This window comes from Sitodiplosis mosellana, unplaced genomic scaffold (assembly GCF_009176505.1).
Source record: "Sitodiplosis mosellana isolate CC-2019 unplaced genomic scaffold, AAFC_SMos_1.0 Smas_scaffold_5, whole genome shotgun sequence".
Classification (NCBI taxonomy): Eukaryota; Metazoa; Arthropoda; class Insecta; order Diptera; family Cecidomyiidae; genus Sitodiplosis; species Sitodiplosis mosellana.
This window is the reverse complement of record NW_022595248.1, coordinates 1,058,433-1,083,148: the sequence shown is the minus strand read 5'-3', so window position 1 is coordinate 1,083,148 and position 24,716 is coordinate 1,058,433. Positions and strand designations below refer to the sequence as shown.

At 37.1% G+C, this 24,716-nt stretch overlaps 2 protein-coding genes across 6 annotated transcripts in view; one reads left to right on the top strand and one right to left on the bottom strand.

Moving 5' to 3' along the window:
• The window catches only part of LOC129566918 (putative uncharacterized protein DDB_G0291608), a 49,645-nt gene that overhangs the window by 7,453 nt on the left and 17,476 nt on the right, over positions 1 to 24,716 (top strand). The window contains exons 1-2 of one of the 5 annotated variants that reach the window (XM_055443310.1): positions 19,719 to 19,902; positions 23,927 to 24,055. The exons of 2 other annotated variants lie outside the window; for them this stretch is intronic. In XM_055443310.1, the coding sequence (XP_055299285.1) occupies positions 24,040 to 24,055 (16 nt within the window). In that variant the 5' untranslated portion in view covers positions 19,719 to 19,902; positions 23,927 to 24,039. Of the gene's footprint in view, positions 1 to 13,425; positions 13,592 to 19,718; positions 19,903 to 22,659; positions 22,801 to 23,926; positions 24,056 to 24,716 lie in introns of those variants that run through there. 2 more of the 5 variants (XM_055443313.1, XM_055443312.1) reach the window with 2 other exon arrangements.
• On the bottom strand, positions 17,446 to 19,484 carry LOC129566930 (ankyrin-3-like). The gene is made up of 8 exons (XM_055443328.1): positions 19,172 to 19,484; positions 18,955 to 19,062; positions 18,741 to 18,850; positions 18,523 to 18,613; positions 18,210 to 18,432; positions 17,894 to 18,104; positions 17,790 to 17,829; positions 17,446 to 17,725 (listed from the first exon to the last, which is right to left on the bottom strand). Exons 1-8 carry the CDS (start codon positions 19,217 to 19,219, stop codon positions 17,519 to 17,521), a joined length of 1,038 nt encoding a protein of 345 aa, XP_055299303.1. The 5' UTR covers positions 19,220 to 19,484; the 3' UTR covers positions 17,446 to 17,518.

Below are 24,716 nucleotides of genomic sequence, written 5' to 3'. Positions count from 1 at the left end.
ACACACACACACACACACACACACACACACACACACACACACACACATACACATTCCAATGAACAATTTACAGGTTTTGAATTTTAAAGACGGCATTAAATATGTCAAAACCGTGCGCCCAACTAAAAAATGAACAGCAATAGCAACAGCAGAAGTAGTAGCAGCCGGTCGGTCGGTTGGCTGATCGTTCGTTTGTATTCTGCTCGTAATTACCAAATGACACATCTAGCGATGAGATAGCCCAGAAAAAGAATGGGTTCTACATGCGCATTATATCAAGCCAAACATTTTGCTTTATGTAATCGATAAAGATCTATTTATTACGTTGCATAGTTTTTGCTCGCACAACACAGATGCTCATCGGCTTTGGTTATGTGAATCAGCAGCCCGTTCACGACAACTATGGCCAACACACACCGAGATTTGCTTTTAGTCAAAGTTTTCCAAAGATTTGCTTTTAATGCTTAGTACAGTTTCACTTTCGGCATCGAAATAACGAAAAAAAAAACAACTTAAGGGATCACAAAATGCCAAAATGGCATAAATCAGAGACAAAAACACACACAAAACTTATGTGGCGATTGTAATATAAACTTGAGCTCAATTGTTTTTGTTCGATCCCTTCGGCGATGGGATAGTTTCAAAGTTTTCCACAATCGAGCGAATGAGATAGGCAGGAAGAGCAAGTCGGGAAGGAAGAGATAGCGAAGTAAAGAGAGAAAGAGAGAAATTTGCAACAAAAACCATTCGAAGCGATTGATTTATTACGGCAGAATGTCGCCTCGCGTTGTCGTCGACGGCAAAACGGTTTTTATCACCATTAAACCATCTAACCACGTTCTGTCGGTCAGGTAAACAACACAGATTTATGTATCACATATCAATGCTACAACTATTCTGATCACAGTGAGAAATGCAACTATTTCGAATGTTGTCGCCGAACGTGTACATGTTTACCCCATGTACACAAAACGATTCGTTCCCAACGACATTGTTACAGTTATCGTTGGTGTTTTCATTTATAGCGTTCTCAAGAAATCGTTCAAGAGAAATTGCATTTTTCCCATTCGTTCGTTACGAAATCAATTAAACGTATTTAAAATGTCGAAGATGCATTTAATGAAAAGCGATAATTGAAGATGATTCGAAATCCATATGTATGACTCCAGTATGCTTCACAGTTTCGCGCAATTGAAATGGAAATAAAGAGCGAGAGAGGGAGAGACAATTGAAGACATATGTTTATAGTACCGTTTCCATTTTCCATTGGCAATCGAATTCAATTGATTAAATTGTTCGTCGTTTTTTTTTTCTGCTCAATCATCATGTCTTTGATGAAATGAAACGTTCCGTTCGGTAAGAGGAAATGTACACACATTTGTTTCATGTTATCACATCTCCTCATTTGCTGTATGTTTGCTTTTTGTTTTTAGAGCGGTTTTGTTTCGTTCTTTTTTTTTCGTTGAGAAATTATGTTGTACGCATTTATTTACGCATGATGGATTTCAAGTTGAAAAACTCGTTGATTATTATATTCTCATGTTAGTTAGTGCAATCATACAGAATGGAACAGAATGAAATTGTGGCGTAGAACGAATGAACATCATTCGCATTCAACGAGAAAAAGAAACATCTCTCTCTCTCTCACTGGAAAAATGAGCTACAAAGCAGTTTTGAGCGAATGAGCATTCCCTACAAACCCGCCAAACCACATCATTTGTTCTTCATCTGGGCGATTCGTTTTCTTTTTTTCCGTCTTTGCGAAATGATAATTTTCACACTTCACGTCTAAATAAATAATAATCCATTGCGATGAAGCCACCTCACTCGCCTCGGTTTTTTTTTTTTTTGGTTTCTTCTTCTTTGTTTCTACCTTCAACAATTTGCCCATGATCGATGTGCGGCGTCAATTTAGCCGGTGTTCATCGAGTCGTGGTTGCGAGTGAGCGCGCGAAACCACATTTCGATAGGTTTTAATGGCCCAAAAATTGGTGTCAAAGTTATAATGCCACTTTAAAATTTTTCGAAAATGAATGTTCTTGCAAAGTTTCACAATAGCAAGAGAGAATTCACCGTATGCGCATCTGATGATGATGGTGATAATTGCGTTTTCTTGTCGACGGTTTCTTGTCGGGAACACTCATCATCAACGGGACTCTCCAAGACGAGAGCATGAGAGAGAGAGAGATAGAGAGAGAGAGATAGAGAGAGAGAGAGAGAGAGAGAAGAAGAAGCAAGTGAATGTGCCATTTTTGGATTTCAAACATGTTTGTGTATTTTGATGGCTTAAATCGGCTACGACATCCAGCACGTACATAGTGCCGAGGCACGTTCTCCTCTTTATGCCCATTTGCCATGGTTTTCTAATCGCTACATGTCGCTTCGGTTGACTGCTTCGTTTTCCCACTTTGCTTTTGGGGCCGCTGCCGCCTCGCCATTTTGCTTGAACTTTATGCACACATCAAAATCCATTTGGACTAAATCACCGAATCCGTAGCCGAACAACTTTTTTTTTTTAACCAAAGAAAACAATGGCCTAATGTAAAGTTGAAATTTCAAAAAAAAACCACATTCGAAACATGAATTTCAATTCTAAATGACTGCTACCTAAATTGAAAATATGAGATTTGAATTGCAAGAATAGCAACAAGCCAATTATTCAAGAAAGTCAAGAAAATTGGTGGATTTCTCCATCAACTATTTTCTATTGGAAGCAAATCGAAATGTGAAATTATGTTTTATTCAAACAATCGAAAAATTCGATAGTTTCCATAGAATTCGAATAACAATCTGATTCCGAATTCCAAATCAGATGTATTCCGTGAGTTGAAAATCCGAAATGCATTGAAAGTGTTACAAACCAAACGACCAATACGATAATTTATTCATTAATTTTCCTCGATCCGAATTTGGAATATTTGATTTTTTTCTAAATAAATGGATCGAGATGAGCTGAATGATGAAGGGTAGGAATGCAGTCATAAGAGAGCAAAAGAGAGAGAAAATACCAAATTAATGTTTACAAGCAATTGAATCACATCGGCCATATCCATAGAAATGCGTTCGGCGTTGCATCGAGAAATCGAATCGGTTGAACAAATAGTTGTGTTGGCATGACAAAATCGAAAAGTAGAGAATTGAAAATGAAATCAATCAATTCAATTGGAATGCGAGCGCAAGAGTATGCACGCGCGGGAGAGAGAAATATATGTAATTTTTTTTCCGTTCTTTCGCTATGTGGTTGATTCGTTCATATTTCTTTTTTTCTCGCTGCATCGAAGTCCAACGAAAGCAATGTTTACTCCTCAAGGCCATATCATAAAAGCCACACAATCGAAAATTGAGTAATAAAAACAAATGTTCACTTTGCCTCTTCGTCGTCGTCGTCATCGTCGATGTTGTCGTTGTGATTGTGGCATTTTTATGCATCTATAAATTTAATTCGATTCCATGCACGCATACAACCACAACACAAAAGAACTTTATCTCAACGAATCGATCTGAACGCGCGGTTGCCGCTGCATTTATTAATTTCCAAATTGGATGCACACAAGCGTATGCAGCTATTCAAAAGGCAATATCATCGTTGAACACTGTCCAAATCGTTGAACAAAACACACACATACTATACCATAACCCTAAAGATCCGAGCCAAAACATAGAATGTAAAGAGAGATTTCAATCAGTTCATCATTTTTCCTCTTTGCATTTGATTTTCGATTAAATGAAGATAAAACTCATTCAAACAAATGAACAAAAATTAAACTGTCTGCTTATTTCCTTTCATATGCATACCCCATTTTCACATAGATGCAAGCCCGTCAACATAGTTGAGCCATTGAAGAGACTGAATTGAAGCCAATTCAACAACAACATTTTCCTTTTATTTCGGTCGTTTCGTAAATATTTTTATGTTTTTTTTTGTGTGTGTTTGAATGAGCGGACAAGTTGCCGGGCATTACAATGTCTATTGGCCGTATAAGAGTGGACGAGGGCAAGTCAAACGTATGATTTATGTCGAACAAAGAGAGGATCTTGACTGTGGCTTTAAATTGTGTTTTTATGGTATGAGTAGAGCGAGTGTGTGTAACGCAGTAAACGGCCATTTATAATCATAATTAATAAATGGGATGATGTGAAAAGCAAAGACGAAGAAACGCACAACACAGTGGAACAATGGATGGCAGTGCGTTCATTTGTAAACAGGATGCCAACAAAAAGGGTCAATAACAAGCTAGAGTGAAAATAGTGAACATTTTAGGTAAAATGTTATTTTATTCTCTTCGCCGACGATCGTCATTCTATTCGCCGGCGAATGGTCGATAATGTGAGGGCAATTTGTTTACGCATTATTCACACTTACATTCATAAATTTCTAATGAGTTTCTGTTGGATGCAGGAAGCTCGTGATAATATTCGCAACATAAATCACACACACACAGACTCTCTCTCTTGCACACATTAAACACCATCAAGAATGGGTGCGCTTCTGTATCAAAATTGCTAATTCAAGACATCTGCTGGCAGAAGAAGTCAGTAGATGTGTCCGCTGAATATGTAGAATGCCTAAATTATGAGCTCTCAGAAGCTAATTTGTTCAGCGTCATTAGCAACCCGAAAAAAAACACGAGCGGAAAACAAACAATCAATTTAGTTGTTTAATTCAATTCCAGTGTTTCTTTTGCCATTTGCTACACAGCACGCATGTTTGACCAAGTGTCGGTAAACGGGAGAATACGCACAGTCGCACACACACATACATTAAGTGTATTCGAAATGATTTTATGTAAATCATTCCGTGTGATGAACAAAAGAAATACGGTAATTGTGCTTCCCCGGGCTGGCGATGGATTGAGATGCACAGCGGTTTAAAATCTGGTATATTGTTCTCAATTGCCTGAGTGAGTGAGAGAATTCTATTCAAATTTATCAAAATGATATGCATAAAAGATCGTCTTGATAATAGAGCGGCTATTTGTTAATAAGAAACATAATGATTTTGTATCCGTTGAATGGATAGAGGGGGATTTAAATGGGAAAGCGTTTGAATTCGTTGAGTCTGTTGTCTTTTTGCACATAAAATTGTCGCCATGTGGTTTTAATTATTATCTGATTCTAGATTCAGTTCAAAGATATGCCTGCTTTTAATAGTTTACTAGCCTCATTTAAATGCCATCAAATGATGTGTATCAGCAATGTTCAAATGCTTTTTCCATTTAAATTTGGCGTTTGTTTTTTGATGTTTCAAAGTAGCAACCAAATCAGATGGGTCGTCAAAACCAGAGCTACAACGATTTTGAATCGGAATTCAAACAAACATTTACTTTCTTCTCCATCCATTTTCAAAGTCCGGATAACATTGTACAGCTTCGATGGCAAAGCGAACACTCTTGACGAAACTAAATCTTGGATTTAGAATATTTTACACACACAATAGGTTATATGGATATGGAAAAGTGCTTACATTTCTATGTTTTCTATTCGCATTAATGCACTCGAGGAAAAGACGTTACAAGTATATTTCATGTTTCTTAATGTTCATTTGATCGTTTTGTGTGCGTTTGTATGTGTGTGTGTGTGAGTGCGCCCGTCCGCCCGTCCGCCACTGTGTGAATGGTTCTTCAATTTCTAATGGTCGTTGCAAGTCAATCAACTTGCATACACAAATGCGCACATATTTCTCCATTTCCATCATTGATGCCATTGCATACATTTCCATATTTCCATTTGCCAAAGTAAATTCACTTCAAGTGATGCGAAACGTGTGCACATATTTCAAATAAACGCAAACAATTGAGCGCGCTGAGCAATCCATTTGAATTGCTGTATGCATTTTAAAATCTTTGTGAAATTCAAGTCGGTGGATTTGTTTGTTTGGCCGTGTCGAAGTTGTTTTTAATTCCATTCAAGAATCAAAGCAATAATCGCTTGGAAATTCATGCCAATTTCCTTTTTGCTTGGCCGCAATTTCAGTCTTAATGCGTCGACTACACCACCACCAACAATGATGACGGCGACGACGACGACACCGTCAACTGTCTCCATGAGTAAATTGCATTAAGTGATGAATACACTTTTTTTCGTACCTCGTCCGGTTTGTTTACAATGCTCAATTGCCACTCTGTCTCTCTGTCAGACCAAGAGAAGGAGAGAGAGAGAGAGAGAGAGAGAGAGAGAGTCGCTGACGAGGAAAAAAACAAAAAACGGAAAAATGAAGGCAGAACAAAACCGAAGAAGAAGTAGAAAAAAGAGCATCCATTCGACAGAGTTATCCATTACAATTGTCATGCAGCACGATTCCTGTAATGTATCGCATTGTCTGCCGAAAACGAATCACAGCCATTAGAATTATTTATTTTGCGCATTTTTCTCGCAATGCATTTTTCGACGTCGTCGTCGTCGTCGTCGACACCACGTCTTTTTTATCTCATTTGCTTGTCGTGAAAGTTGTTGCGCCGTGTGTGTGTGTGTGTAAACAAAAACATATTCGGAATTCATATGGATAAGAACAAAGTTGAATGCCGTGACGACTACGATGGGTACAGAACTTTTTGTTGATCCCGGTCTATCGCGCGCGCACGTTCAAACTCTTTTACGAGATTGTTTCGATGTTTGTTCCATGCATTTTAACAACATTGTTATTGTTAGTGCATTTCATTCAATCATTTCGCTCATTATTCTCCGTTTGCGCTTTCGTTGCCGTTGTTCTCATGAATCAAATGAAGATGAGCACATCTCTCACCATTGCCATGCTGAACACCGAGAAAAAAGGAGAGAAAAAAGTGCTCGAGACTTGATAATCTCATAGTATGAGACTCATACCCGATTCGTCTGCCGGTATGTTTTGTGCTTTTTCCCATTGTCTTCTCTCTCTCTCTCTCTCTCTCTCTCTCTCTCTCTCTCTCTCTCTCGCTCTTATGCGCTCCGCTTTTTTTTCGACATGGATCGTAATTGCAATCGCGTTTTGTGTTCATTTGTTCTAATCGACCATGGCTAATTTTTTTTCTATTGTAATCAATTTTTCACATCACGATCGATGTCGTACAATTGCTCGATGTGAAGAGTAAGAATAGCATCTTCAGCCGTGGTGCGATTCTGTGAGAAAACCAAGAAATGAGGCAATTTTTCTTCTCAATGATGAACTAAATGAGCGGGTATCGATGAAGAGACCATTTTTATTGCAATGAAAAACGTTTTTCACTTTCTCTGCTTTTTTCTTTATGGGCTCAACAACTTTAGAACTCGGCTGAGGTGTAACGTATCGCATAATGATAGGGGATTGGTTAATATCGATACGATATTAATACGAGTGTCGTTAACACACTATTTTGACACGGTTGATTATTGTTATTGTTTACCCATTGAACCGGTGTTCATAATTTTACCATCGGTCACATCATTTTCAATGGCTGCTCTTTTTGTCGGTCGGTCGGTCGACTACCATTGCTTATTTATTGATTTTAATGATTTCTTTTCATTGCAAGTCTTCATGAGTTTTTTTTTTCCACCGATTTTTTGTTCGAACGTTTGTCCAATGACGTCTCTTCCAACGGTTTTCTCGACACTTTTATATGGATTCGATCGAAGCAGGGCTTCATTTCTTGAAAGTTTTCAGCTGGTGGTCAATTTAAAATGAAAAGGTTCCGTTCGAATGCATCGAAAAGTTTTCTAATTAATTAAGACGTGGTCGTCGTCGACGACGTTGTTGTCGTAAGAAGACGTTCTTATTGCATTAATCATGAGCGGCGACGCTCCAGAGAACCACAGTAAAGCACAATGTGATAGACGCAAGCAAATGATTTTAATTAATCTGTTGCACAGTGTTCAATGACCTGAATAAATCCCAAGTGATTACTTTGTCCGGTAGAATTAAGTCAGATCGAATGGAGAAAAAAAAGCACCGAGAAAACAAGAAACACCAAACCGAAACCAACAAACGCTGCAATTTGATTGAGTAATTAAAAACTGTAGCATGCAATCTTTCTTTCGCTGCATTCGAACATAATTCAGCGCGGTTTTGTTTGTATTAAGTAACACAATGTGTCCGAAGCGGGTGAGCGTTCGCTTGCGCACACTCACGTCTCAATTGCACGGTTTGGTTTTCGTTTTCATTAAGCACGTATATTTTTCAATGCATCGGAAATCTCAATCAATCCGTCGTTTCAAATGTTAAATCACCAGAAACAATTCAATTTTTGCATCAATTCACTCGACGCTACACAGGCACAATGTAAATGACTTCATTTGTTCTTTCCACTGAATCGCAACACACAGACACATACAGCGAGCATCGAGCGAGCAAGAGAGAGAGAGAGAGAGATCAACATAGAGAGAGAAAGAGAGATTGTGAACTAAGGCGTGTGTATGTGCAATTGGATTTCAAAACAAAGCCATCGTTTTTTCTGCTCTCTGACGTGCGCATTCGTCGCTATTACATTTCCCTGGAATCGTTTAAAATTCAAGTGAATTGAGTGAGAGTGTCAAGCACTCAAGATATCAATTCCGAAATTCGAATAAAAAAAAAAGAGGAAGAAAAACCAAAGCTGAATGACGGAACAATACCATCATATAATTTTCGTTGGAATTAAATTTTCACATTTGGTTTGTGTGTGTGCGCTTTCATTTATATGTCACACAATGGCAATTTGAGATTTTGTCGCTCATTCGCTTTTCGGTTTTCTTTTTTTGTTCGGTCACATTCAATTGAATTCGATTTCGCACAGAATGTGTGATTGCTTATGCAATCTAAAGTGTATACAATATAGATGTAATGTGTTTCTCTTTTCTCTCGACACTTCGCCTAATTTACTCGAGAGCGAAAAGTATTTCTTGCGAGTTTATTTAATAAGTTTGATAATTTTGAGAACGCCGAGCAAGGCAATGCTGCCTCAGAAACGAAGTTCGATGACGACAGCAACAACAACAACAAAGACGACGATTATAATTGAATAAACACACTGGCATTTGCATTGATCGCGCGGGAGTGAATGCTTCTTGGAACGGCGCATCTAATGGCTTTTAATGGATCACAAAGCCTTCTTTTGGGCGCATTGTTTCGTCGGATTAAGGTTATTGTCATAAAAACTAGCAAAAAAAAATGATCCTAGGCTTCACCACAACTACTTTATTATTTCGAATGGACCATTGAAAAACAAAACCATCACAAATTTTATCGACAATGCCAAAAGAATCAAATCCACGCTCGCGTGGATATTCAATAAATTTTGGCCAAATTTTTCCGCTTCTATTGTGCGTGTGGTGGAAAATGTTTATTTCCAATTGCCAAAAAAAATAACAAAAACAAACCGTATCCAATACAGCGATGCTATTGGGCTAACCGACGCATAAAATTATTTGGATGGCTTCAGCTATTGAATTTGGTTTGTTAGCGATTTTATTGCTTCATTTTGTCTACTCGCGAGGCCTTTGAACCTTATTCAATTTGCAAATTGGTTTTTGATTGTAACTCGTTGCCACATTTTGTTCTACTGTTTTTTTTCCCTTCGTGCATTTGCTGCTGACCGGTCTGATTTTGTGGTTGCGTCGTTGTCACTTTTTCCAATGTAATTTATGCGAAGCCTACGCAAAATTTCCGTTCAACTGGAACAATGTGAGAGAAAAAAAATCTCGGAAAAATTTATTGTTGATAGAATCAAAGTTCGAGCGATAAAATCGATTGCATAATAGAATTCAGTTTTTTCCGCTTGTTGATTGAGAATTTAAAAAAAAATCATGAAAAACTTGATTAGAAAAAAAGTAATTCGTTCTGGATGGAACTTTGAAATGAGTTCATGTTTGGTTCAGTGCTGAAAATTCGACTCCCAATTAAACGACACCAGAGAAGAAAAAAAAAAAACAGGGAAAATGAGAATTATTTATGCTGACATAATTTTACGCATTGCTGCCCACTTACACAATGAGATTTTAATGTGCTTCGCAGCTGACACACGCACACAAGTTGGATGTGTCATTCCGTGGCACAAGCGAATAAACCGCTTGCCTCCATTCCGTTCTCTTTGGAAATCCACGCTTCTTTTAGCTTGGCAACGTTAAGCAGCCCAAAATGAAAAACATAAATCACATAATTTTCTTTTTCGGTGTTCATCATCATCGTTGGGCGCAATAAAATTTTCAAAGTGAATATGAGTGTGTTTTAATTCACGTGGATGTCGCATGTGTGCCATGTTCGTTTTGTAGCTGCTGTTATTGTTGCTCGAAATGAAACAGTTTTAATCGAAGCCATTGTTTGTCTTCCCCCTTTCATTTGTCTGCCATCCAAAACAATATCTGCTTTTTCGTCATGCGTTTGAAAAACACGTTTTACCGCTAACTCGACTACGGTTTGTTCGGAAAAACAAAAACTGAACAACAATAAAAAAAAAACGCAGCGCATGGCACACACACACAATCAATGGCATTTTGTCGACGAGATCGTTTGTCATGACCGTTGTTCGATCACGGTCAATTTGATATTGCGCACATTTTTATTTCACATGGACACACATTTTTGCCCCTTTTCCTTTGCTCACTTTATTTATTAGCACTTCCACAAACGCAACGATTCCCATTTTTTCCGATTTATTGTGATGTAATTCAAGTGTCTGTCTCTTTACTCGCGTGTCTCGCAATTTTATTTTCTTTTCTGCGTATTTCATGCTGAACAAATGCCGCTACATTAACAAATGGTTTAACCGACGTGCCGAACAACAAATCATTGTTCTATAGGCTTTTTGAGCCACATTTTTTTTTTTCATTTTCTGCACATGTCTGCACAAAACATACTGAACTATATGAGACTTTGAGTAGCACAACGAAATGTGAGGAGCGAGTGAGTGAAACCATGCGAAACGTTCAAACGCGCGCGTCAGATGCAATGCTATGTGATTTTGCCATTTCTTCGACTCTGAAACAACTTTCAATGTTACGAATTGTGCAACATTCGCATTATGTTGATAAAGTTTTCGATTGCCATAAGGCGAAACGCACCCAATTGTTTACGCTCTTTTCGCTCAGTGAATCTGAACACAATGCAATACGCCGATTGAACCATCTAAACTTGAATACTTCAATATGAATTGGCATCGCATGAATGACCATTCTTTTGGTGACTCGATGTCAAGCCGATGATTTATTTACATTAGACAAAAATGATAAACCACGCAGACCATTCAATTTCAACAAGAAATTATCGAATCGAATTATTTTATTCCAATAGAAGGAAAAATATAACAAAAATGTTCAATTGATGTTGAAAATTTTCAAGAGTTAACAGAATATTCAGAAGGATATCAAAAATTAACAATAAAAAAACAATCAATGTCAAAATATTGACAAACTAATCACTGTTTGATTGTTCTTCCATCTGCAAATTTTCCAACTGCAGTTGAATTCTGATGCTTTCATGGTGAAGTCGAAGACTTTCGGCTTCGAGTCGCCGCTTTTCTATCTGCAATTCGTGAATTTTTATAAACAAAATATGTTTATAGGTATCATTCACACTTGGTTCCAATCGTTCAAGTGGAGCCATGTCAACCTGAAATGAAAAACATAACACTTTTTACTGATGATTTATTAGAGAGAAAAATACAACAAAATTACTATATCCCGTGATTCGATCGATGCTCCAGCGTTAATCAGCATAATGGCAATTGCCTTGCAATTGATTAAGACGGCGAAATATAGCGCTGTACTGGAATTGAAAATATTTTTAAAAAAGCATTAAATACAATATGCATAAAAATACCGGAAAACAGAAAAGAAACTCAAAAATGCACGAAGAAAATAACTAGAAACAAATTTGATTACCGGCCATCGTTGGTTCTTTTGTTCACAATGTATGGACATGTCTGGAGCAAGTACTCGACGATATTATCATTGACCTCTAGCACAGCAGCATGTAACGGAGAAAAACCATGCTGTAATTCATCACAAAAAATCATGAGTAATCAATAATAAAATGATTGTGTTTAATAAACTAAAAATTAAAAAAAAACACGAAATTAAAAAAAAAACAGTAGATACACACATCATCGACTTTGTCAGCCAATTCATTGGTTAGAATCGCCTTAAAACCATTCAGGTCATTGCGACGCACACACCGCATCAAAATTTCAAAACGATAGTTCTGCAACAAAAAATCGGATATAATCCGGTTTTTATCATTATTGAATCAATCTAGGAATCAATTGAAAATACATTTTTTTCTGAAAACTGATAACAAACGCTTCGAAAAAAATACCTACCATTGTTCGGCTGATTCATTATAACTAAAGTGCGTGGATGCAATATGACAATGTTAAATGGCTGATGCAATTATGCCAAAAATTGTTGCAAGTAATTAGTACTTACAAAATGCTAGGGGTAAAGAACTATTGGTATATTTATTTTATTGACACGCATTGACAAATACTCACAGGCATTTGCACTGCGTTCCGTAGTGTTATTGTTGTTGTTTTCTTCTGTTGCTTCGTCTCGTTCATGGCGAGCACGAATGACAGTTGCAAATACGCACATTTTATTGACCATATTTGCATGCATCCGCAGCTAGTTATTCAGCGCATTGACACGCATTGACGCGTATTGATCCAAACTCGGTAGAATATGCGATTATTTACAATATTTCTATTTTCATTTACTCAGTTCTTTCCCCCTAGGCAAAATGTCAAAGTTGATTGACGGTGTGAGTGTGTTATAGTTATGATTTGAAAGCAGTACTAAATATGGCCGAAACTGACAATGTCAAGATGACTTTGTTCAAACACGGAGGTATACCACGCGTACCACTTCCATACTTGTCGATACGCAAAATGTTCAATGTGTTTAAATTGCAATTAATGGTGTGTGTTTCTCAGTTGGTGTCCCAGCATTAGTTATCGTTCATTCAATTCGTGTGTGTTTGTGATTAGATCAATTCTTAGACTCTGAATGATGAGAATCATCTCATAAATGGTGCAAAATTATGTTGATAACTCCTCATTTCGAAAAATCAAATCGTACCCATTTTTTTGCGTTTGTTTTTTTTTTCGCTGAGTGAATCTGAATACAATGCAAGGCAAAAAAGCTGATTGAATCATCTTGAAATTAAGCAGTGAACAAATGCTTGAACATATTAAAAACGTATATGACACGCGATAGCGATGACAAAATGCTATTTGGCTCCTGTTTCCGCCTCTAATCAATTATGTGTTATGCAAAGCAAAGCGAAGCTGGCAAAGCATTTTGCCAGTTGTCGCGTGATGATTTTCATTTCGGATATAATCAGTGTGTGTATAGAAAAAGGCAGCATAGTCACCTTGTTATCACAGTGTATTGTGTGTTTTCCGGGGTAGCAACGATTTAGTGTGCACATGGGAAATCACCTCGTAGACGCTGTATCTAACATGGAAAATAATCAATGAGTTTATGCCGAAAAATTCACGATTTCACACATTCATTGTTCATTTCCCATCGGCATTCTTGTGCAAATTTATACGTATCTAAAACGAAACTTTTAATGCGCGTAACACGCGCGCGGCAGAAGAACACACAAATTAGAATTCGCCCATAGAAGTAAACACACACTCAAAGTGGATCATCTGAGAAAAAAAATTTGGTAATTTTGTTTTTTCTGCCTAAAAATAGAGCCATTTTACTTCGCACATAAATCATCACACCGAATAACGACACAAAAAATATGCTTTCGTGTGGATTTTGTGTGGAGAGAAAAAAAAACAACAATCTATGGCTCACAAACAGATTCAAAAAACTTTGTTATGCCAGTTGGGTGTCTGTGAACTCGTTTTTTTCATGTTTGTTCATATTCCAGTGTTTGCTTAATTGTTATCGGCGAATGGCATGGCAAACAAAAGCAATAGAATATTGTTCTTTTGCACAGCATGTTTTTCGTACACACGTAAATACATAACAATTCTACGATATTGTTTTTTTTTTCTGTTCATTCGTTCATTTTGCTAACCAGCAATTTTTTTCCTATAACGTAATGCGGGCACATCAAAATCCCCATGAAAACGGTCTGTGTGATTCAAGTTGCAGTAAATAAGGTCACAACCAGAATTCAAACTCGTACAGACTCAGAAGCAAAACTAATGTACGTCGTACATTGTACGATCAAACGAAAAAAGAACAATTTTCATCAAAAAACAGAAAACTTTTTTCTATCTCTCACTCTCCGTATTTTGTTTGGTCTTCATCATAACTGCCATCTCTTTTGTCTCGCATTTTACGCTATGAAATTGCGAATAAAGTGCCAAAAAAAGACGTTATGAAATTTGCACATCATTCGTGGCTTGGAAATGTTAGCGGTCGCTATAGTTGTGATTTAGACAGAGGAGCTTTGTGCAGCATGAGTGAGTTTCGTTGAGAGAATCACAGAACCGAAACCACTTGAACGCTCTTGATTTCTGACGATTATTACACAAGCCCAAGTGGTATGTGTCTGATTTTATCTATCATGTTTCAAGCTAGATTTTTCGGTTGTTCAAGGTTTTTTCGCATTTTGCGTACTGCGTTTTATTAGTTGTACGGCGTTAATTGGTTTTTTGAACTCTCACTTGAATTGCCGGGCTGCGAGTTGAGGTGAGTGAATGAGTGAGTGAGTTTGAGCGTGAATATCATGGAAAACAGTACGAAAACTGTTTGCGATAATAAATAATCAGCGTACGGATTAGATTACATGATCGAAATGTCTAAAGACTCTTCTTGGTTGAAATCCGCTTAGGTTTCAACTCACTGAGCATGCAATCGAAAAGGAAATCTCAATAAATTTCCACTACCGGTGTTATGATTGTGATTGTTTGTGCAGAAGTAATAATTAATGAGCTTGGTCCACATATATATATATATATTTGGGGTTTCGATGAACAGCCGTGTGAATCACACATGTTGAGATTTAAGAGTCTTAAGAAGACCGTTTTGTTTGGCACAAGAGATCAAAGTATCAACAGAAACTACCCTCGTTTAGTTCCATTGTATTGTAATGTGCAGAGCACAACACAACACACAACAAATCCATTGAATTCCCGCCTGCGTACCACTCTCTGGAGAATTCATTCATTAAATGTGATTATTCAATGTAAACTCGTTTACGTTTGAATTACACCGATTTGACAGTATGTTTGGTTTCGCTGATTATACAAAATGACGTGCTTTGCAATTGATTGCACTCCAAACTGGCAAAAACAGTATCACATTTCAATTTTGCAAATGCTAACAAAGCCGTAATCAATATGTTTGCACAATGCAACGATTTAATTATTCCTTTTGTTATTCAACAAACTCACTCATATTCGTACAACGTATGGAACAGAGAAAAAAACACGGCTAGAAAAATGATATACGACAACGAAATAATTTTTTTTTTTCAACAATCATCCGAGTGAGAGATGAATGGCAAATCGGAATGATTGACATCAACGGGACGAATGTTCGTGTAGTTTAAAAAAAATTTCAGCTTAAGTTAATAATATTATTACAATTTTAAATAATTCGACTGGTTTTTTTGTGTTGCACGCTCGATGCGCGCACCAAAAATGCTGTTGTTTGCATTTCAATAGCGATTTTTTTCTTCTGTTCGTCATCATTTACTGCCATTGTCTGTGTAGCGATGCAGTGTCAACTGTCGACTCGAAGCGATTTTTGAATGATATTCTCAAAATTGCAAATATTTTTTTTTTTTGTATGAATTTTGTATTCGTTTCTCTCGCGTGTTATACAAAACGGTTTCGTTAGTAAGTAAAGCAAAGGTGTTGTTGTTTCATTCTCTGTTTCAGGGTAAACGAACCCCGATTCTAAATTTAAAAATCCAATTCGTTATGCATGAGTTTACTTAGGATGAAAAGCGAGTGTGTTTGGCTCGTTTAATTTGAGTTAAAAAGTATTTCCGTTTTGGGAAAATTCAATTGAACTATGAATAGAAATGGGCATCGTCATCATCCCAACAGCAGTTGGTTTAAATCGACTCGAACGCAATATCGACAAACACACACACTCACTCACTCTGCGATGCGTGATGCACTTATGAAAATTCATAAATAAAATATGAACAATATAGGTTTTCTGATGCATGAAAAGGTAAGGAAGCACAAGCGTTGAAATGCTCTTTGGCACACGATAGTGCATATGGCACCGAAAAAAAACGCCCATGTCATAAAAATAAATGTATGATAAAGTGAAAATTATAGTTTATCACGACCCAAAACTCTCTAAAATGCAATCCAATTCGAATGCGAGTCGTCGTCTATCTCGGATTCTAATGTACTCAAAACTCATATCTGATTATTCTTCCCTTCTTTTCCTACTTTCTCTCCTCCATTCGTTTCCTCGCAACCGAAAGTGTGTGTGTGTGTGTGTGTGGTGTTTTCTGTGCATGTTCTACATAAATCACAAAATGCGAGCGATATTGCTTTTTTCGTGAATTATGCTCTTTCCAAAGAAACTGAAAAATATGAAGAAAAAAAAATGAACCAACCATATGCTTCTGATTACATTGTATGCAGAACCGAACAAACAACATGTTTGTGTGTGAGTGAGTGTGCATCAATGCCAAGGCAAGAAAATGTTGAATAATCGATATTCATGTTTTTGTCCCATTCATACGAATATGTACGAAGAAAAGGGGACAAACATGACAATCACCGAAATTTTTGCTTTGACTTTTCTTCGGTTGCTTTTTTGCAATGTGACGCCAGACCAAACCATCTCAAAATGCCTCTTTTTAATGCCCATAAATCTTTGCAACAAATGTCACGTTCTACCGTTTATTGCCCATGCCCTTCCACATTTTTCATTCACTCTCAATGGGATTTTCGAAGAAAATCATACACTTACAAATTGACTTATGCTTAGCGAAGGAAATGAGAGTATGATAAGTACGAGTCAACAGTTGAACCAAAGAAAAAAAAACACCAACAATGTGTAAGTGTTTCAATATGAACATATGAACTGGCATTGCATGAATGACCATTCTTCATTGATACGATGTCAAGCCGATGATTTATTTATATTAGATAAGAAAGTAACCAAAAAAACCGCTCGATTTCAATAAGAAAATTCATGTTTTTTTTCTTTAGTTCAATCAGTGAAAAAATCTTAAGAAAATATATAGAAGAAAAACTTTTGGTTCATGTGGCAATTCTTAAAAAAAGATAACACCTAATTCAATTTAACTCAGAAGAAGCACAAAAAAACAAGACCGCAGAGCTTCGCTCTTTTAGTTATTTAATCTATTTTGTTGTTTCACAACAAACTATTTTTTGGCGCACTACATGAAAAGTATTTCATCAAAGTAACTTTGAAATAATATATTTATTTGCAAAATGAATTACAAGCTCTTGGTTTTATTTCTTTTTTGAAATATACTGCCTTTGGTTTAAATTAAATAAATAATATGAGCATAAAATTTAAATTCACCATAATTCGTTTCAACACTCAAAAAGTATCTAGAAAAAAAGCAGATTAGTAGCTCTACATTTCATGTAGTGCTAAAAATCAATTCATGTCAAAAACATTGGCATTTGAGTTTTTAAGAATCGTTCGCTGGTTGTTGTTGTTGTAAAATGTCCATCAGGAGATCAATTTGCGCCTGATTCCTGATACTTTCCTTCTGAATCCGAAGCTTTTCCGCTTCGAGCCGATGCTTCTCTGCCTGTAGGCCCAGGAGTTTCGTGAACAAAGCATCAGCACCATTCCCACTTGAGCTGTTCGCCCGTTCAGTTGAAACGGTGTCAGCCTGAAAGGTGTGCACATAAAAATATTGAACAAATCTTTGATTAATTGCAAATCATTCTGTATACTTTATTTACGCGCAACAATGACACTGGTGCCGCGACAAGTCTAAAAAAAAATGCAATGTGATTATGGATTTGATATTGTTTTCAGATTGCAAATTGTTCGTTACTTTGGCATTTTTTGACGGAACGGAAGTCGATTCGTTGAAGGATGCGAGTCAACACCTCGAACGATGATCGTTGTCGGCTCCAAAGCAAACGATTCGAGTACGTCAGATGTATTGTCGTTGCTCATCGCACACCGTTTAGGCACGCCGTTGCGTCTCTCAACTTCTGGTCGGTTGGCAGACGAAGTCGAAGGTTTCGGTTCATTCGATACCACTGCAATGAAGTCAAAAGAAAAATTCGTCAAATCAATATGAGCCAATCAGAGTGTTATTGAAGTCAATGTCATGTAAATCGAATTTTATCTGTCAAATTGCTCACGGTTTGACTGTATGAAAGCGGTCAAATTTTCATTAAAAGTCCGTTCGATGGCTTTGTCTCTATACTCGCACAGCATGTCAGAAATGACATCGGAATCGGTGCATAACATCATGCCGTATCCATTCTTATCAACGACACTTGAATCAGCGCCCTTATCCAGCAACAGCTTGACAAGATTCGCATGACCCTCAGCGACCGCGTTGAAAAGTGGCGTTCTTTTCATCTAAAACGAAAAACATCACTTATTTGTTTAGATAAAGTCCGTTATCATTTATGTATCAAGCGAAAGAATCGACGAATAACATTCAATTACGATATCCAGGTTTTCCAGCGATGCGCCACGATCAATCAGAAATTTAACAATTTCCTCGGAATTGTTCACCACTGCCATGTGCAACGCTGACCTGCGTTCAATACACAAATTGAAAAAAAAGTCAATAAAACAGAACAATGTCACGCAGAATGTAGCTCTTCAAGCGACGCTATACTCCACAAAAAAACCAAAATAAAGTGAAAAAAGAACGAAATTACCGATGTGCTTTTGTTCTGTTGTTGATAATCATTGGGCAAACAGTAAGCAAGCACTTGACCATCTCCAAATCGTTTTTCTTGACGGCAATGTGCAAAGGAGACTCGCCTAGCTGAAATATAGAACAAAAACACACAAAAGAATCCGTAAATCCAATCCGTTTGGAAGAGTATAAAAATCTGGAGGTAAAAAAATCTTCGAAAAATTAAAACGTACCTCATTCACTTTGTCGGCCAAACAAACATCGACTAGTATCACCTTTACCGCATCAATATCGCCACGTTCAATCGATTGCATGAGCGTTTCAAAGCTGTCCAGCTTCGCCTGTAAAACAGAAGCAAATCCGTAGATTTCATCATTGATCCGATTGTAAATGCATTTGTTTCCTCTTTTCAAAAGCCGATCACTGATTACATCTTGGAAAAATGTTTACCTTTTTCGATCGATTCAAAGCAAAACCACGATTCTCTTCACTAGCCATTTTTTGGTTGATGTTTATATTATTTCGAAAAAATATGCGTGTCAAAACAAAATGTTTGCGTCAAAATCAAACGTCATTCAATCATTTAAAAACGGAAATTCAAACCAATCTGACAAATGCGTGAGGGTTCAAATTCTGCATATCAACTCAACGAAAAAAAAATGACATTCCATTTTCGACGAAGTTCGTGTTCAAAGTGTAATGTTATTCTTTCGAAAGTGATTTTTGAGTCGTATCTAAATTGAAATGTTAATCTGATTAAATTGAAACACGGTTTCATTGTCAAAAAGTGCATAATAGCCGAATTTGTGATAATGTTTCGTTTGATTAAATTATCACCGTCGATAAAATAGTCTTCCGTATTCGGAAAACATCGACGCCAACAAAAAGAATAATACCAGAAGTGGCACCACCACAAACAAAGATATCGTAACGATGTGCGACATTTTTGCTCTATTGTGTTTGTGTCTTTGTCGGTTTTGGCACTTTCAAATGCAACTAATGGTATGTGTGTATGTTTTGCTGTGTGCTTCTCATTCTCGGGCGGTGTCTCGGCATTTGTTATCATTCATTCGTTGCACGTGAATAAAATAAATTCAAGTTTACGGTTTTTGTTGCAGTGCCATTGTTTTGTGCTGAGTTTTTGGCGAACATATTCGATGCAAGTGCTCGAAATTTAAATGGTATCATCGTCGCTTGTTCAATTCTGCACTCAGAAGAAGACTCAGTGCATTTTCAGTGTTTGTTTGTTTTTTTTTTCTGTTGTGTGTCGCAAGTGTGGATATTTTATTTAATTCTTTTTGCATACTTGAGTTCTCGCATTGCTCTGCCAAAAATCGCATGGAAATGCCGGTCGTTGTGCGTTGAGAACGACACCGAGAGAAATTGAGACAGCACAGAGCACACACAAATAAATTCCAATCGAAATAAATTCAAATCAAATCCTGGCATTGCCATTGCCGCCGAATCGACTAAGACAATAAATAGATGCTTGTGTTTAGTTTACAGTTTCGTAAAATGCTGAAATGATTCAACAATGACATTGGAAAATGTGTAAAATTCTAGCTATTCCACATTGGTTGTGCCTTTAAGCTGTGATTGTGCTCTCTCTCTTTCTCTCTCTCTCTCTCTCTCTCTCTCTCTCTCTCTCTCTTTCGCATTCTCTGAAATCTCCAAGCAAACACATATCAATTCAAGCAGCAACGCACATTTTGTGTGCATACACCATACAGAAAATGTATATTTTTAGACGGAAACAGTCTAAAATTAAATGCATCCGAATGCCAATGTTTATATTACAGAACTAATTCGGATTGAGCATGCACGTTCTTGTAGCCAATCGGAATACGAATTTCGGAGTTTTATGCGCAACGCGATGAGACATGATATGCATAACATATGTTTCGTGAAACAAAACCCAAATTGAATTCAGTCGTTTGCTTCTTGTTTTGTTTTTTCTTTCGCACTTTCTTCCATGGCCTTCGTATGTTCTGACATTTCCTTTTATTGCGATTGGGCATGCGAGAGGGAAAAACACACAGAGAGAGAGAGAGACAGAGAAAGACTCAAAGCAAAAACAAACCGAAAAACACAGCAAGACAAGTGAGATAAAGAGACATTTTGATGAAGATAGCGAAAGAGTGTGTCGAGATAAAATCGTTCAATGGAAAATATTCAAATCAATTGCCCAAAAAGTGAACTTATGTAAGCAAAAGCACTGGCAGAGTCATGAAATCAAACGAAATTGTTCGATGCTCTTTGAATTTCTAACCAATGTTATAAATTGACCTTTTTTTAATGAATGCGTCGAATCTATCGAACTGACACAACTCCGTTTATGATCAAAATGCAAATTCTGCCGATTGTCACACACTCAGTTGACACTCTCCGAAGACAATTTCCGTGTATGTTTGTTATTGTTGTTGTTGCATGTTCGTAAATTGATTCGTCGTTCCGTTTGAGTTGTGCTGTCATCGTCTTCATGTCGGTCGTTTGTTTTGCACAATCATTTGGCCGGCGCTCAACACAAACACAAACTCACAGTTTGCGATGGAAATCATGTACGGTAAGCGACTGATGATTTGTATCGGTCTCTTTGTGGCCTATTAAATATGGTTCGAATACCAAATAACAATGCATCGTCGCGTGCTTAACAGTCCGACTGTTGAGTGAATGAGCTAACGATGCGGTCGCATACAACGTGACATTTTCATTTCTATCTCTTCCTATGACCATCAAATGTGATGAGCTCATTTTTTGCATTGATTAATTGCCACTGAGAGATAAAAATCAAGTCGAGATGCAATCAAAGCAATTTCGGATGGCATTCACGATAATTACGCCACAAACAAACCGAAAAATGCATACAATTCGTGTGCGGAACTGTACAAAACCCATCAATTTCAATGTGAATTGATTTATCGTTACATTTCCCATCGCATTTTAATTGATTCATGCAGATGATTGTGGTAGTGAAGCAAAAAAAACCGAATCGTGCTCAATAAGCAACCGACGAAACGAGAAAAATGTAAATTTCGTTCGTTTGTTTGTGATGAGTTTTGCAATGGCATGCGAATATTAAGTGTGTGCACAGCACCTTTAACCTACACCAACAAATTTCATCGAACGAACGTGCGCTCTCTTCTTCCAATGAAATCACAACGCATACAGTCGAATGTAAAGATGTTTGCATGTAGTTCGGTACGATTTCTTTTTCTCTCCGTCTATTCTAATTCGGTTTGCTGCTGCATTTGGTCTCTGTTTGACGTATCAGCCATTTGGCCTTGACTGTATGTGTCAACAAAGAATTTCGGACGATTTTCATGTTTTTTTTTTCAGTAGACTAATTTGCAAGAGAAACCCTCTTCGCCCATAATATTACTCAAACACCAAAAAAAAACATCTCAGAAACGACTTGAAGGCTCATTTAAACGAATGAATACGATATTTTTCTGATGCGTAGTGTGATCAGAAGTCGAAAATGGTGTTGTTTTTACAGTGAATTGATACACACAGACAAGAGAGAGAGAGAGAGAGAGAGAGAGAGAGAGAAAAAAAACAGAATAACATGGTGCTTTTGTTGTTTCGCCTTAAAAATCTGTCATGTGAATCATGCTCGAGGCATTCAAAACAACAAAATTAACAGCAGCTACGACTAACTTTGTAACAAATCCCGAGCTGTATGTAAGCCGTTGGTGTGAACGACGACGCACAGTGCGGACACAAACACGACCGAAAAATGCTCAGAGATGAACCGAAATGAGAGAGACGAAAGAGTCACTCATCTTCAAGCATAAGGAGGAGAGAAACGCAGAAGAATCTCTGAAGAGAGAGAGAGAGAGAGAGAGAGGCAGAGAAGTATGAAAAGAAAAATGATAGAAACGAAAGAAGAACAAAGCCTCATAATAATTCTGTGCAAGTCGGCATACACAAACAGTTCACTGACAAAACGATATGTAAAACATGGTTTTTGATAGCTCAGACACAGAGCTATGGAAAGTGATGTGGTGTGTATAAAAAAAAAGTGAATTAATCACAGCAAACAAGCGAAGGAAAAAGCATATGAACGAGTTGATAATTCGGTAGTTTCCATTCTTAGAAGGCAACCGAAATAATGTGTTTTTTTTCCCACTCGGTTAGCCGAAAAACTTTTCATTTCTCACACTGAAGAGAGACACACGCAATCCAAAGCAATTTTGAAAATTCAAGCGATGTAATGGACATTTCCTTCTTTCCTGTCAACCGAAATCCAAACGAAAATGAATGAGAATCGTTTGTTTGGCAGCATTTTTCCAATTATTATTCTAATATTTATCAAAATGCCCCGGGTGGATTAAACATATTTCTCATAGATAATGAATAAGTAAACAATCGTTTGAAATGCATGACACTTTTTCTTTCGTATTAATATCTCACATATTTCCATAGTTTTGTTGTTGTTTTGTTTTTATTTCGTCGGGAATTCAATGCCATTAATCTTCAAAGTGTCGGTTCTGTACATCGAATCTAATGGAAACGGAATGGTTTTGGTAAAAAGAGGAAAAGAAACGGATCCGTTTGATTATGCCATCAAAAAAGAACTGCGGGTTTTTCAAATTGTGTTTAACGTAAACAATGGCATACGCTCAGCGTTATTGACTGAGTTAGATGAAAGTGACTGATTAGTCGAAAAAAAGGGAAAGCGTATGATCAACACAATTATTTCATAAAAAAAAAAATTATTAAATTTTGCACTCAGTACAACTATAAATAATTCATTAATTTTAATTGAAGTCATAAAATGAGGGCCAATCAAATGCAAATCAAATCAACTATGTAACCAAACGGCATGAAAACAAAACAAAAATCTTTGCAAGTTTTGCTTATGGAAAACAATAAATGAACCCTTCCATTTCAACGAGTGCACGGTTTGTGATTCATGCGAATCGTTTTACGACCTCAATTTGATTCCCACTTTTGGACACAAAGAACAAATCTCGCAGCTTCGCATACCATATAGACGTTTAGATGATTTATGATGATCGTTTCATATTGCATTTCATTCAACAAACGATGAAAATTATGTGCTGAAAATGAAACAGTGTGCGCTGCTGCTGTGACGTTGAATAAGTACACCTTAGCCAAAAAAAACAAGAGCATACAGCAGAATAGATAAATATTCATCGATTTACGGCATTAGCAAATTGAGTTTTTTTTTCTCGCCACAAGCTATGAAAAGTGAGACAAAAGGAGAGAGCAGAAAAATTGAAACAAGGAGCGAAAGAGAGAGAGAAAAAAAAATTGGTGTATAATTCATGCAAAGTTCAATTGAAGCATAATTTATGTGCGACCGACGAGGTAATATTCAACATTCATTCAATGCATCAAGTTCGGTATGAATGCTCTTATTGTTTGGCACTGCCACACACTCACACACGTACGACTGAATTAGCACGTCCGCACGGCCATTATGTAACCAAATAAATAATAATATACGCCAGTGCCACATTTTTCGCAATTATATAGCAGGAAAACGGAATTATAGTGAAAAATAATGGATTACCTTTAATACCTACGCGTTGTTCAGCTTGAGCGTCACACGGAGAGTGAGAGATATCGAACACATTTCCATGGTGGAACACATTTTTTACTGCCAAGAGAAAGAGAAACGGTTGAAGAGAGCGAGAGATAGGAGAGGTACAGAGAGTAAAAATGTCATCGGTGCCATTGTCTGGGGTTGAGCATTTCACAAACCATTAAAAATCGCCTGGCACACAGCTGCCTTGTATTTGAAAAACGTTACCATTGTACTGTTTTGTGCACAACAAACAATGTTTATTCATTATGTTCGCAGCAAATTTTCAGCACCATATACACTGAATAAAATAGAGCAGATTTATCTGTTGCTATAATCAATTCGATACCCTCGAATGATTCTTTGATGTTGTCAATCAGTTGAACTCGGGCTTTAATGTGTGTGTGTGTGTGTGTGTGTGTGTGTGTGTGTGTGTGTGTGTGT